Below are 15,532 nucleotides of genomic sequence, written 5' to 3' on the forward strand. Positions count from 1 at the left end.
AATTTAATATAAAATGAAATGAACAAAACAGGAGTTTGAGACCAACGATCTAGGTCAGGGGTCAGCAACCCGCGGCTCTGGTGCCACATGCGTCTCTTACATTCTTATGTCTCCGTGGTTTTGGTAAAAAAAAAAAAATAAAGCTTGGTTCAGTTTGACTACACGGGTGGCATAACAGGCGTCTCATTTGAGTTGCGGTCTCTAAAATTTGTGTGATTGGGTGATAAAGTGACATCTATAGGTTGTATTTGGGGCAACGGGACATGAAACGTGATGCAAGACAGCCAATCGGTTTTGGGAAAAAAAAAACATATCCACATCCTTTAGTTTCGTTTTGGTTCCGGCGCAGAGGAGGAGAGATTTTGCACCGAGTCGGCAAAGTAAACAGTGACATTTCATTTATTAGCTACAAAGTTTTATTGCAGAAATGCAGCAGTGGCCAAAACTTGTGTTTGGGAGCACAAAGCCGGATTAGCCGAATTAGCATCAGTAGTGAATAATTCACCTGAGGGTGGAACTACTGTAATGAATACTGGGTTCCCACGGAGACTGATTTGATAGGAGGAATTCATGTGAAAATGGTCTCATGATGCTGTTTTGCATTTTAATGTCAGTAAAATGCCTATTTTTGGCCCCGTTCTTCACGCTGTTGGAATGGTCTCCACCAGCCGGGAGCCTTGTGAGAATGCATATTGTGTGGCCCTCTGCCATCGGGCTCCCTTATGAAGGGGGGAAGGCAGCCACACGTTAAGAGGTGCGGTCTCTGCAAATGAGGCGTTTTACTTCCTGGTTATAAATATTGATAGCATAAAACTCATATTTAACAGGGAATTAAATCACCAATGTGCCAAATGTAATTGACATGCACATGTAACACTTTGGAAAGAATAAAATATCATGTTAAGGGCCTTTTAATGCAGGTATTCCCTTTTAAAAAGTCAGTGTCATTTACAGTATAATTTGTTGTGTATTCAGTTAAGCAACATAATGCATTTTTTTTTTTTTTTTTTTTTTTTACTTTAAAACATTTCCCAGGTGCCTGTCTTGGGGGGGGGGCATCCTGTTTCATTCAAATGTGCCACTGTTCACTCTTCTCCCTCCACTTTGAAATGAAAGGCAACACCTTGCATCACCAAGAGGACCAACGGCACAGCTACATGCTAAATTAAAAAGTAAAATACGGTGGCTCCCATTAGAGCAATAAAAACATCAATTTTATTTTCACTCACAGAGGCTGCACTTCATCCACAAGCTAACAGATTTAGTGTAAATTGTTCAAGTCATATGGATCCACTTTCAACACATCTGCTTCGCTATTTTGGAAAAAGATGTTTTGAAAAGATTCCAGAGTTTTATTGTCATATGCATAGTAATAATACACAATTAAATTATTATTCTGTTCACTTCCCCAAGCAGGCTACATTCCACAATTGAGCAAATATTAAAGTAGGCAATGAAACAAAAACAAACGAACAAACAAATAAATAAATTGTTAACCCACATAAATTGAATTTGCAATTTCACATTTGATGAGTGGGGCAGCACTCTGATGACACAATTATTTTCGTGCAAGCTTTTAAATGATTCCATGTAATAATTGCATGTACTTTTTCGGGTGCGTTTTTGTGATTTCACATGTTTCAAGGGGGATCATGTAATATCAAACACAACAAAAATTGAGGTGAGGTGCCCTCAACAAATACAAAAAGTCCAAAAAAGGCCATTACAATACACCACTTTTATTGTGAATATATTATATTTGCACAATAATCAACACCATGTTATAAACATTTTAACCTTTTGTCATTTTTTCTCTTTTATACAGTAAATAGTGTACAAATGTATACAAAAATGTATTCGGGCTATAGTCAAGTTCCACAAAAGAGTATATAATTTACAGTATTAAAGCACAATCAGATATCAAGGAGGAGGAGGAGGAGGAGGCATTCACGTCGATAAACATGACCCTCCCCCGGATCACCGTCTGGATTACGCACATCAACACTTTGATAAACAGGTATCACCTGCACACGTAGCACCGGCAGCTCAACAAGAAGGCAAGATGGAGAGAACCTGAACCTTTAGAAGGCATGCACATGGCCACCGTGATGCTCATTAAAACAGAGAGGTAAGGCAATGCTGGATGATCACTGATACTTTGTCCTCTCACGTTCTCTCCAGCAAGCCCTGATGCTGACCGCGGAGGTGCTCATAACACAACAAACAATAAAAGCTCATCCCGGCGACTTTGCAGCGTTTTCGATGGGCGGGCCTTTTAGCCAGCATCTGCTTCACAGCACTTTTAACAGAGCGACGACCAAGAGGAAACAAGCAGGAAGAGGAGGAGGGGAGGGAAAACAACGAGACAGTCATGTTTGATATTGAGCTCATTCACAAGTCATCTTGGCTCCTGAGTCGGGCGGTGCGGAGAGAACACAGAAAGTAAATACAGCAAAATGTTGGAGCGTTATTTTGCGTCTGCTTTGAGCTAAGCTGGATCCAGGAGAAAAGTGCGTTCTCATCGTTCCTTGATATTTTGGCCCTTATAACCTTCTCACGAGAATTTAGCAGGACATTGATGACGGAAATATAAGCACTGTTCAACTATATGCCAGTGAATCTAGCGCCACAAAGAAGAATATTCTGTAACCCTGATATCTTGTTATGAAACTTCTATATATTCTCACAAAAAGCTTTATTTTGGAATCACAATTTCTTCTGCAGATATTGGGAGAATTTCAATCAAAGTCCTTTTATGTCAGCAGTACTCAAAGTTATAAATACATCAGCCTGGGCTGGAGTTTTCCTGGGTTTATGCACCACTATTTGTTAATTGATAATGTGTCCGTAGTCAATTCAGATAACGAACGAACGTCATTTGAAAAACAAGGGCGTGACTTCAAAGATTAGGAAAGATGTTAAATAAATACAAGATGTACATTTTTTCAAATCTGTATGGTTACGCACAGTTCAGAAAAACAGTGATTCATTGAGTCAAACTGAAGAAAATAAATAAGAATCGCTACCAACATTTTGTGTTTATTCCAAACAAGCCAATGGATATCCAAACTCAATTTTGTACTTGGATGAGGTAATAACCCCTTGCCTTGTGCTTTTCACTTTTCTGTAAATGTACTAAAACCATGAAAATATACAGTGCATGAAATCCAACTGAATTCTCATGAGAATTGACTGGTGGGTCGCATGGTTAAGCCCAGAGACTTCCAAATTGTGCTCTGTGAGAGTTCACTATATGTTAGACAAGAAATTCAGATACAGATTCATCACTTGTTCAGTTGCCCGCATTTCCACTGCATATGACATCTCAACTCGCCTTGCCTCAAGGCGGAAAAATCTAAATCCGGAATAGCCTGAGTGCACCTGCAGCAATGTTGAGACGGTGGAGTATAATGACGCAGCATCCACAGCGGAAACACGGCAACGGGCTTTGCTCACATTAGCATTTTTTGTTATTTTTACGCATATGCATGGAACCCCGGGTGATCTGGGACTGGAGGTAGTACCTTGTTACCGTCAATGGCGAGTGTGGGATGCTGTGCAGCGAAAAAACGGGCATCTGAGTTGAGACACAGGCACTGGGAGTTCAATGCATCAAAAGAAGGAAATGTAAAGAACAATTATTAATAATACTCTGCCAAAAGGCAATCTGGCAATCTGTTTTGTAGTTATCACATCTACTCTGATTTATCTTCCTGTCCCACAGTTTTTGTTGGACTATTTATTAATGGGGAGGGGCAGGAAAAATGATTTAGTATGTCTGGCAGCGCTTCAATCGATATTTTTTTTTTTTAATTATTAGTTAGTTTTTTGTTTTTTTTTTGGGTCATTTTTACTTCATTTCAGCAATAGGACCATTGATCTGGTCATGACCAAAAGTTATGAAGTGGCATATTGGATTGTTTTTTTATTAAAATTGCTAAAGAGGTTTGTCACTCTCTATAAAGCACTCAAATGCCATAAGATAGCACCAAAGGCCTATCTAAAAAGAAAGTAATGAACTATGTTGGTGTGACAGAGCTCAACTGAGAGATTAACATTTTTGCATGTCCGGGAGGAGCTAAGTTTATCCTGGCTTGTTAATTAAAGTTGGGAGAGTCTTCTTTTACATGTGCACTTCCGGTGTAATGCTCAAAATTGTAAAAAAACAAACAAACAAAAACAAAACAACAACAAAACTCAGTCTTAATTTTCGGGGCAATGTTGAAAGATGAGCTTTAAGTGTCTGTGTTTGGCATCATAGTTTAATATAACGTATTTATGGTTCATGAAAATGTTTGGGGTGTGTTTAATAAGTTTGTTCTTTAATCTTTTGCTTGATATGAAGTACACACTGCTACAATACATCACTGAGCTATTAGCAAAATGCTTGTTGAGCAGGTACAATACATTTTTAAATACTCAACAACAAAAAGGGTGACAGGATGTGTGGTTACTCGCCCTTGATATGCAATCAATACAAACATTAGCAACAACTACACGAATCAACGCTGTCAGTGAGCACACAATCTCAAAAACGGAACAGAATTAAAGGGTTCAGTTCACGCTAACTCTTGTACCCTGCAGGCGAATCACTTGGGGTACAGTATGAAAGGGAGAGCAGCTGAGCAGGGTTAGCACTGAAAACAAAATGAGCGAGAAACCTTTGGCATCAATAAACGAAGACTGAGACACTGTAGGAGCCAAAAAAAAACACAGCTTTTTTTAAATCAACTTCATACTGTCTCGGATGGCACCCTGCAGCTCCTGCCGTGTCATGAGACCGTAGCTTGTGGAGAGTTTTTGCCTCCTCGTTTCCTCTACAATACGCTGAGAGTCTTTCAAGCCGCATCCATTTGAACGTTTGCAAGTGTCACGAGCATAGCGAAGGTGCGCCGAGCCACAACAAAAGAAGCAGCTGGAGAGCGAGCGTGGCCCCAAGGCTTGGGCTCAGGACGGTCCCGCCGCCGCAATCAGAGTCATCTTCCTGTGGCGGAAATCCTTTGTCAGTTCAAACACAAAACGCTATGACAACAAACTGCACGAATGGTAAATATTTGGCAAGAAATAACATGAGAATGCAGTGAAATGAAGAACATAATTTGAATGACAAATTAAGATATATTTCTTTAATTTTGCTGTAAACCGGGGATCTTCTTGGAGAGTCTCAGAGTGTTTATCATAGTGAAGGTGTTTTTGTGATCTGTTTGTTTATTGTTACACTCGCTGTGGCCGTAACAAGGTTGGAGTTCACCTCCTCCAGATGTTCCAACTAAAACCAGGAGCATTCAAGCATACAAGGCTAGGGTTTTGTTTCAAAAGCAGATTGGGAAATACGCTGACAAGAAACCTTTAAACCCTATGATGACCCCTCACTATTTTAATGCATACCTTGGTAATAATTCATTATTAGCAGAGGTGGGCATTTTACATTTTTTTTTTATTATTATTATTGCTGGTCTGTCAGTTGGCGGTGCCCTTTTCAAACTAAAGATTTTAATCCTTGGTCCGCCACTTCACCATAATCACTCCCACCCCCCTAAATATTAAACTCTATCATCCTACTAAAAGATAAAAGTAATTAAACCTGTGGGAAAACACACACACCTAAACTAAAAAAGACAAGTGAAACTTTATAGTCTTCACTTCAATCATTTTATCATAGCATATCGCAGTGTGTGGTCAATCGGCATTAGACTGCAAAAAGCAATAATGTCCACTAAGGTGCATACACATCAAACAACATGTAACTTCATTGTTTCTGAACTCTTTTTTTTTTTTTTTTCGATAACATAAAACAAATTTCACAACTGATAGATATCATCTGTCACATACACTATAAGTAAAAAGCAAGGGTTTGCTGAGCGTAATTGACTAGATATTGTTTTTATTTATTACCGTCTAACTTGGATTTCCTGGCTAAGAGCCAATAAAAGTAAGATGGGCCTTTGCCAATGTTTTCATTGGTTAGTGGAATGATGTCATCTTTTTGCCCACAGAAAGACATCCTAGAATGCTTTGTACCACTATGTGCAAGCGATTTAGTCATTCAAGTGGTATTTAAAAAGCAAGATAAGACGTAAATGTAATTTTTTTTTTTTTTTTTTTTTTTCTGAAACCATGATTCTGAAACACAGAGCAAACATTGACTGTCCAGCCATGCACAGCTGTTTCAAAGAGGAGAAAAGTTTGGCCAGTGTAATATAATGAGAAAAGTTTCTTTCTTAATTGTGTCTGCTGCATACTACTCGAGCACACAAGTAGTTATTCCTGGCAGTTTAAACATCTCTCAGAAATTTAACTGGATAGGGTGAGAAACTGTTGTGATGACAGTGACAGGTGGTGAAAATTACGACAACGGACTAAAATGGCAAAATAGTCATGTCCGCCAGGCCTAGTCCATTGTTTAAATTGTTTCATCGAACGGCAGCTGACCAGACAGTCCGACAGTACTAACGAACTGCCCACCTCTAATTATTACTGGGTGGGGGTGTCTTTTACCTTTACAAAAAAAAGAATAAAAATCAAAGGAGGAATTATGCTTCTCAGTAGGTACTGCTATTTTGTTTAGCGATATAACTCTAAAAACTGGTTCAACCAACAATGTGGGGTAATATACTGTATCTGCCTGCAACTGTGACTATGTGCGTGCGAGTTTGTATTGGGATTAGTCAGGAAGCTCAGGCATGCCAAACGTAGGCCTTGGAAAGGTCTTGAAGTGACCTGGATTCAAAAAGCAGGAAAGCCGTGCAGGGCTTCCTCTGTTTACTTCAATGACACAATCTGTCTTCCTATGAGGAGTGCAGTTAAAAGTAAGTAAGGGAGAGATGGAAAGATGAGAAAGGCTCACTTCCTATTTCCTCTTTTGGCATCCCAGGATACACTCATAGACATCAAGTGTCCTGATCTAAAGCTTGAAAAAAAAAAAACAATGAAAAACTGGGCTAACAGATGTGAGGCAATTTTTTCAGACCAAATATTTAGACAGCATATAAACGCTGTATAAATGGCTGGTCAGGAACAATATTTTTTCCACATTGCTCCTTTGATTTTGCCAAATAATGCTGATTTATGAAACACATGAACCGCATCACCTTTTTTTTTCCTTTGGTGGAATCCATGTAATGAAATGAATGGTGACGGGTGTGAACCAAGCAACTGAAATATTGCTTCCTAAAATTATATTCAATGCAGGGCGCTTTACTAGGAATGAAGCAAATCTCCAAATGTTGCAAGGGGGACATAATGGTGTAAGAAAATACAAAAAAGAATCAGCATCATGATTTAAATATTTGTATTTCAATCATTTTAAATTGTGAAAAATTAAATTCTATTTTCAAATCATTCATATGGCATTATATAACGATGTTAGTAGTAATAATAATAATAATAATAATAATAATAATTTCATTTACACACTATTTGTAAAATAAGCATGTGTTATGATAGGTTAAAATGTAATTATATTTCCATCATTATGATTTTATGTAAAATAACAATGACAAAACTAATAACTGATAACTACTAATAATAATTATAACAATAATACCTTTAAGTATAATAAAATAATATGAAGATAACTTTTTTTCAAGTCTGGTGGTTCCATTTGACAGAATGTTGTCTTCACAAGAAGATATGAGTGCTAATTCTTTGGATGTGGCAATCAATAAATGAGACCTGAAGCATATCCATTGCAGTATTGCTCTCAATTCAAATTCAATTGTCATACAAAATTAAAATATGATCCTTGACTTTTCTATTCTACATAGACACACTAACCCAAACAAGTGAGCAGCAGCAACAGAGAAAGGAGGAGGCCTGAGTAGCTCAGTGTGGACCCTCTGCTGATTGGACACAAGGGCTCATCCTAGCATGACAGATGACAGCCAAAGAGAGGCAGAGGCAAATTGATTGAGAAGATGAAGACAGAAATGATTAAGAAACAGCAGCAAGACAGACAAAGCAGCAAGACAAGGAAGATACAATGACATGGATTGTGAAAAAAAATACAAATATGGACATCATAGATGAGAGGATGGAGTGACCACCAGACAGATAACATTGTACCCAAAGGCCACAACTGATCATAATCTGACAACGAATGACATTTGTGAAGAATTGTACCTATGCTAAATCTGTTCTGTCAGCACACAGGCACTGAGGTCGATATCTTACATTTTCATTGTTGTCAAAGCACACGTCAGGCCCCTTGCGGTATCTCGGGTTCTGGGCCAGCTCGCATGGATCTGGACCTTCAGCTGAACATGCACTTTTCAGGAAAACGGCTACAATGCACTGATAAACCTCAATAACATTCCAATAGCATATTTCTCTAAACAAAATTGGACATACAGTCATTTATGAAAAATGAATGACTGTTATGCCCTTGTCATGAAATTGGCCTCAGACAAAGGTTGGAAAAAAAAACCCTGGATGTATATGGAACTAGTTAACATGACGCAAGGCAAAGAATAAAAGTATCTCAACCTTGCTAACTTGGAAAGCATCAGACATAAAGTAATTGAAAAAGGAATGATTGATTGTTCTGCCCTTCTCAAAAAAATACATGTAAAAAAAGTGAAAACTATTAGAATAACAAACTTATCAACATAAAACATGCGAGAACCTAAATTGGAGTGAACAAAACCTTGTCATCATGGTAGAAAAATGAACATGATCCCTGAAACAACTGAATGATTGCTTTGCCCTTTCCAGAAAAATGCGTGCAAACTGATACAGTCTGTGTCCCTAATGTCTTGTCCTGCCTGCAGATTAGGGGGTGGAGCCACCGTCCGCACACCTGCAGCCCATTGGCATCAGTGGACTATTTAGGTGCGGCCGACGCCTAAGGACGTTGCCAGATTGTTGCTTTGTGCACATCCAATCTCTATGCCTGTTCCCAGTTCCTTGCTTCCTACTATATCTGTTTTACAGCATATGTATTTTAGTTGCTACTTTATTTCGTAATCTGCCTTAGTAAATTTTGTTTGTACTTTGAGTTTTATGCCAACGTCCTCCTGCTGGTTCCGCCCTTGATCACGGTCATTTACATGCGCTTTTGTCGCGTCTCTTTGTTTTGTACTTTGAGTCCCGATTTTTTTCCTGAGTTGTACTTTTGCCTTCTTGAGTTGTTACTTCTCGCGTTGCGTGCACTTTTTGTTAATAAACCTTTTTATATCTTTAAAGCTGCCTTCAGTGTGTTCCGGGGTTCCCATCCTGTTGGTTCTGGTCACATTCTTGACACAAAGTTTGAAAAGATCTGTCTCCATAAGGAACCGATCGTATTGATGGAAAAAGTGTAAACGTGCCTGGAGGCCTGGAATTGCCAATGTCAACAGTTTTGACAAGACTTTGTCATTTGTTGTGGAACAGTATTGAAAAATTCTAGGCTATCCTGTGGCATTATGGGAAAAATGGTTATCACATTTGTCCTAGAGAACTTGTCAACCGTAACAAAAAAGCAATCTTGATTGTTTTGTCCCTCTCAAAAGAATAAAAGTTGGCTCTGTAAGGGACTGATTACGTTGACACTGAAGGCTTAAAACAAAACTAACAAGAAACAAATTTGACAGCGCAGAAGTGAAGCAAATGTCAGGGAGCGGACCGCAGACGCACAAGACACTGAATCACATCAGGAAACGATAAATCCAACTTAACACCAAGTACCACAGTCCAAAACAATCACAACTAAAAGCCCAATTGAGACTAAAAGCCAACAAATAGTTTGAAACAGGACAATTTGTCCGCCCATGTTAAACTGCGTGGCCACCATTACCTTAGTGGCAACAAATGCGCCCTGTAGTGACCCCGTGGCAAATGCCTGTGATGACACCTTTACTGTTTGAGCAGCAAGAAGCCGCATTTAAGCCACATCTGTCAAACAGATATCCTGCCTACATTTCAACACACAAGTGCACCTCTGCTCTTAACCTTAATTCAACTTGATGGCGGCGCGCAGACCAGAAACAAAGAAAAGCCAATCTGCTCGTAACGTGAGAGCGCCTTTCATACGCGCCGCATCTGGTTTACTGCTCACCTGCGGACGCTCGGATGGGGAACTGCTGGAAAGTGCTTCGGCGTGTGTCCTTGGACGCTGCCTTTAAAGCTCTCTTGTCACAAGCTCTGATGGATGGAAGGACCCGGGAGTAAAAAAAAGACGTGTCTCTCCCTTGTTGACTATTTATGACTTAAGTGAAAGGATACAGGGTTGTTCGGCCTGTCGCAGTGGTCTAGGGTCACATGACAAGCACGTGGCCTTGGCGTCGGTGATCAGAAACACCAGGTTGGTGTTTGGTAGCTTCTCGGCTCGATACATTCTGCACGGCGCATGAAAAGGGTGAATTTAGTAGAAAATCAGGCACAAATATTGACGACTCTGGACCCTCGCATTCAGTTTGAGGACGTTTGTCTTTGAATTTGAATGTTTCACGAAGGGCACAGATCAGCATTGGTATCCATAGAGTTCGCTAAATGTTTAACATCCCCCCCACTCATTCAAGCATCCATCATTTCAAACATATCCGGATTTCTGAAAAAGTTACTGTTTACTGTAAAGCGCTGCTGAGTACAAATAATGTTTTTTCAAAATAGGGGTGCCCTGAGCTATCGAGTTCAAAGATGCATAGAGAAAAAAGAAAACAAGATTAGAACCTTGGGTTTTTTGCACACTGTTACTGTGAAGTCGTTCCCAGGAGTGTGTTGCAGCATAACGGCTGACTTGTCTGGCATAAATAAAACATCCAACGTTCAGAAATCACATTCAATCCGAATTAAAAGGACTAAAAATCAACGTGATAATGCGTAGATTGTAAAGTACTCTACGTCGTCTATTGTCAGCCCCTATCCCACTCAGTGTTTTACGTTTGCGGCTTCTAGCAAAGTCAGTGAATGTTGTGTTCATGTCAGTTCCTATCTATCTATCTATCTATCTATCTATCTATCTATCTATCTATCTATCTATCTATCTATCTATCTATCTATCTATCTATCTATCTATCTATCTATCTATCTATCTATCTGTCTGTCTGTCTGTCTGTCTGTCTGTCTGTCTGTCTGTCTGTCTGTCTGTCTGTCTGTCTGTCTGTCTGTCTGTCTGTCTATATGTCCGTCCGTCCGTCCGTCCGTCCAGCTACCTGAGCTAGCTACCTGTCTGCTGTCTGTCTACCACACATTTTTCTCTAAGCTATTCATGCATCGATCTATGTTTGACCTCCATCCATCATCAATGAATCCATCTACAATTCTAACCTGCTCTCCTTCTATCAAATTTACTTATTACTCCACACAGTCCACTCACCCATCCTCCATTCATCTATTTACATGACCACATGTGTGTCCATTTATCCATTCATTCAACAACCCAACTATAAATCTATCCTATCTTTTCATCATTGGAACAGGATTAACTTAGGGTGGCTAAGCTTTTATCCAAGTTGTGCAAATATGTATTCTTAGCAATTCTGCTATAATCACAGTGATTTACTTTATGAGCTGCTATGTAATATAAGCAGTCCCATTTGATACATACTGCTTGGACCCGTGCAGGTGTGCATGTGGCCTCCTTAAGCTGTTCTCTTATTGGACTTTTTATGGCCGCCATGCGGCTTTGTGTGTGTGCAACCGTTAACATTGGGAACCAGACACGCGGGACCCATAACACCGAGTAATTACAGCCATATTTAACCCCCAAAATGACACAAAAGAAGGTTAGACCAAAGTAAATGTGCAGCGGCCCGTGAAAATTGGCGAATTTGAAGAAAACCCAGAGACTGGGGAAAGTTAAACTGATAAAAGAACATTTGTGCTTCCCCCTGCAGTTCCTGTCATTGACGGATCAAGGTCAAAAGTACCAGACTGGAAACCGTAAGAGAAGCCGTCTGAAGTAAAAACTGAAAAAGGCCCTCCAGGAAGGCAACACTATTCCTAACCTATCCCCACGGATCATTAAACAGAAGGATGTGCAAGAAAATGATCTGAGGAAGGGAGGGACATCTTTATAGTGTCATATACGGCGCACTACATTCACACTTAGAGGAGAAAGTTGATATTTTGTGGGGGTGCATGAAATATTTATACGTGCAGCACATACCTAGAACAATTTCCACAGTCCAGGACACCCGAATAGGATCTTTCATCGTTGTCAAAGAAGTACTGCGTCTGCTCTGTGATACAGCTTTCTTTAAACATGGCATCGGGAATGTCTTCATCCGCTGACTCCGCTAAAGAGATGAGCACAACAACTGTTTCTAGTTAATATATGTTGCTTTTCCACTGAACAATATGGCAGTTATAACGAAATCGCTTGACTTATGACAAACCTCGTGTTTGGCATCTACTCAGCTAGCTTTGACAAAATGTTGGAAATGATTCATTCTAACACCGACTAATACCTGATTTTGCCAATAGATAGGCATGCGTCAATGGCAAATAAATCCGGGTTTTAGAAAACAGCATTAACAGAGGCAAAACATGGGTGCAATTGTAAACTCTGTTGATCACCTGCTTGCAGAAGGTTGGGGAACATGAGACCATAGAAGAGCTGCTGGAGTACGGACCTACACAAAAACAACTTCTGTCATTTTAAGTTAGTAAATTAGTTTGCCGTCGACAGCATAGTACTCAACAACAACACATGTATAATGCATTATTTATGTTCCCAACGCAAAGATTAGAAAAGGCTACTTTTTTTTGCCTACATTACGATGGTGCCACAATATAGCTTTTCAGAGACCTGCTAGCATATGTTAGCCACTCCCAATGAACCCAGCACTCTGAGATTGCACACAATATGCTTGGAATATATATATATGGAATATAACACAAACCAACATCATTTGTGTGAGAAGATAGATAGTGTATATGCAGAATCTACAGCTCAAATGCACTCACCAGGCAGCTGTGGATGCCCACCAGCCAATACTGAGCAAATCTGCAATGGTTGGCTACAAAAAAAAGTCAAATATGGATGTGAACACCATTTGAAAAACCTCCAAATGGTAATGCAAATTCAATGAACAACGAACCACATAGACAGAGCGAGGCCCCGCCGCAGCCTTGCTGTCTTTCTCCGGGTCACACACAGACTGGTAGTCGTAGGTCTTGTTGAAGGAGTACAGTGAGGTGTTGACAAGGTTTATCATCAGCACGGGATCAACTTCCCCAAAGAACTGACCTATCTGGACACACAAAAAAGAAACTCAGTTCGGGAAAAGGTTTTAAGCTGCTGAATTGGAACTTTACAGGGCAGTGAATCAGTTCGCAAGAAATTGGCATCCGCTTCCTAAGATCATTTGTATAGAGAGAGTTCAGTCATACGCAGACAATCCTTTTAAGCAGGCAGCTGTCAACACATCTCTGGTGCATGTAATGGAGTGGGACATTGCCATGTCCTTTCTACCCCTGCTCAGTTCTGCAATGTCAGATGTTATGCAATGGTATTATATTCTTGCCATGGCTACAGAGGAATCGTTTTTTTGTTGTTGTTTTTTTTTTCTTTCTTTCTGAAAGGTGCTGTAAAAATGTATGAGATACAGTCTTCTCATTTTCCACATAGATGGACGTAAAGAGGCATGATCCTGAATTGGATGTTGCATTTCTTTTTTACAGGCATGCCGGTGAGCCAGTTTAAAAGAATTGTTTTTTTCAACCACACACTAAACCCCTGTTTCCGCCAACACCATCTATTCTACTCTACTTGGCAAAAGCCCAAAAAATCTATCTGCTTCCACGCTACTTGCTCTTTTTAGCCCCATTTTCATAAACGGTATCTATTCTACTCTACTCTACTCTACTCAAAAAAGACCAGTTTCCTCTGAGAAAACCTAACTCACTCATTTTTTTGTAACTACTGTTTTGTGATTTAAAAAAAAAGAAGCCAGGTTCAAAAACCTCACGTAAATACTTTGGAGGCCATTGATCAGAACGAGACAGTCTCTAATCTGCAGCAGCACAAACCACCTGGGTAAAACAGCCACCATCAACAATGAAAGATGAAGAGAGGAAATGGAATGGCTTCCATAATCTTCCTTTGAAATACTTGAAGTGAATATACCCTTCTGGTTGATGCACTGTTCCAAAACAGCCACACACCAAGCACCAGGTACAATAATCCTTTCACACCTTCCATTGTTTTTGTTATTGTGTTCAGTACATGCTGGCGAGGTGAGAATGGGCTCCTGGGTTGTGGAGGTGGAGACGCAATGTCCTTTGGTGTGGAACTAAGTACAGCAGAGTATATACCATCAGTGGAAACATGACATCAATCATACTGATAAACTAAAATCAGATAACTCGTACAAGTCCAACAAAATGAAAAAAAAAGTGTTATTTTCATGAAATCATTTTCAGATACCTGGAAACTGTTTTGCATTTGTAAAAAAAAAACAAGACACACACACACACAGACACACACAATGTGATTCCTTTAGGAAAAGAAACTTGCAATATGGCCTATCATGACTGACAAGTAGCATTCCTCAGACCAGTACCTGTGCTCACATTGGACCATAGGGACCTACAGCAGTCTGTACTCAGTATCTCAGTGTGAGAGGCTCACGTCCACCGGAGACCCACTTCAATAAAGCATCCCCGACTGACAGAACCTGAACTTTGATCATCCTCCCGCGTCTGATGTTGTACTTTAGTAGGCGCAGGAATGAACCTACGCCCTAGAGGAGCTTTGAAAGGAGCTCAGAGCAAGCTAGTAAGCCATCCTTGTAACTTAGCCATAAGTCCTTTGCCTGACCTTGGTAAGCGATTGATGCAGTCCCGCGAGATGCAATAGTTGACTTATAAAGCTCCCGATTTCATCTTTCCTGACAACGTGGCTAAACGTTTCAACCTCTGCTATTTCATTCCTTCATAAAACAGATAAGCCTCAAGATAACCCTCCGGCACATTTCTGTCTCTTACTTTAATTGGATTGGATTAATCATAGTTTACCTGAATTTGATATGCAAGACCAATGTAAAATAAAATTTTAAAAAGTACCAACCAGTCCAATATTTATCAAATGAAATGCCTTCAAATTCTATAACTTGCTAGGATTCTAAAACACAACAAAATAGGAATAGGAATAAAATAACCAACTGCACTGAACTGTAAAATCAATAAATGGTTCTTTTTTTTTCATTTTTTATTTTGTTCTTAAATATTGTAATGCATTTATATCTTAGATCAACCAATCAATCGATCAAGTAAAAAGGTAATGCTCTGTATAGAACTAGTCTAGCTAACACTGATTGCAGAAAAAGTAAAAGCATCCAACTTGGTATTACTATTATCAGCTATTTTCAATGTGACCACTGTGTCATTTTCAGGGATTTTATTTTTTATTTATTTATTTTTGCCAGGACTATAAATGGCATTTAACCATACTGACATGTCTTTAATTGATATGAACTTACCAAGCTAATGTAATCATCCTGATTGGACATGAGCAGAAAGCCACCATCATCGAGGATCACGCAGTCGACATGCTGCAAAAAGGGGGAACAAATGTTTAGATTCAAGTCAAAAGTATAATATCGCTTCTGAG

At 39.5% G+C, this 15,532-nt stretch overlaps 1 protein-coding gene across 1 annotated transcript in view; it reads right to left on the reverse strand.

Annotated features, from left to right (window-relative positions):
- Positions 1 to 1,723: 1,723 nt before the first annotated feature.
- Positions 1,724 to 15,532, reverse strand: part of cacna2d1 (calcium voltage-gated channel auxiliary subunit alpha2delta 1) — an 84,488-nt gene continuing 70,679 nt past the window's right edge. Inside the window, exons 32-39 of the mRNA XM_088416343.1 lie at positions 15,402 to 15,473; positions 13,020 to 13,172; positions 12,886 to 12,938; positions 12,496 to 12,551; positions 12,086 to 12,215; positions 10,201 to 10,313; positions 8,173 to 8,255; positions 1,724 to 4,984 (exon numbers count right to left, since the gene is read on the reverse strand). Coding sequence (XP_088272469.1) covers positions 4,871 to 4,984; positions 8,173 to 8,255; positions 10,201 to 10,313; positions 12,086 to 12,215; positions 12,496 to 12,551; positions 12,886 to 12,938; positions 13,020 to 13,172; positions 15,402 to 15,473 — 774 coding nt within the window. The 3' untranslated portion in view covers positions 1,724 to 4,870. The remainder of the gene's footprint in view (positions 4,985 to 8,172; positions 8,256 to 10,200; positions 10,314 to 12,085; positions 12,216 to 12,495; positions 12,552 to 12,885; positions 12,939 to 13,019; positions 13,173 to 15,401; positions 15,474 to 15,532) is intronic.

The sequence above is a fragment of the Hippichthys cyanospilos genome, chromosome 6 (assembly GCF_059441005.1).
Source record: "Hippichthys cyanospilos isolate Australia breed blue-spotted pipefish chromosome 6, RoL_Hcya_1.0, whole genome shotgun sequence".
Lineage (NCBI taxonomy): Eukaryota > Metazoa > Chordata > Actinopteri > Syngnathiformes > Syngnathidae > Hippichthys > Hippichthys cyanospilos.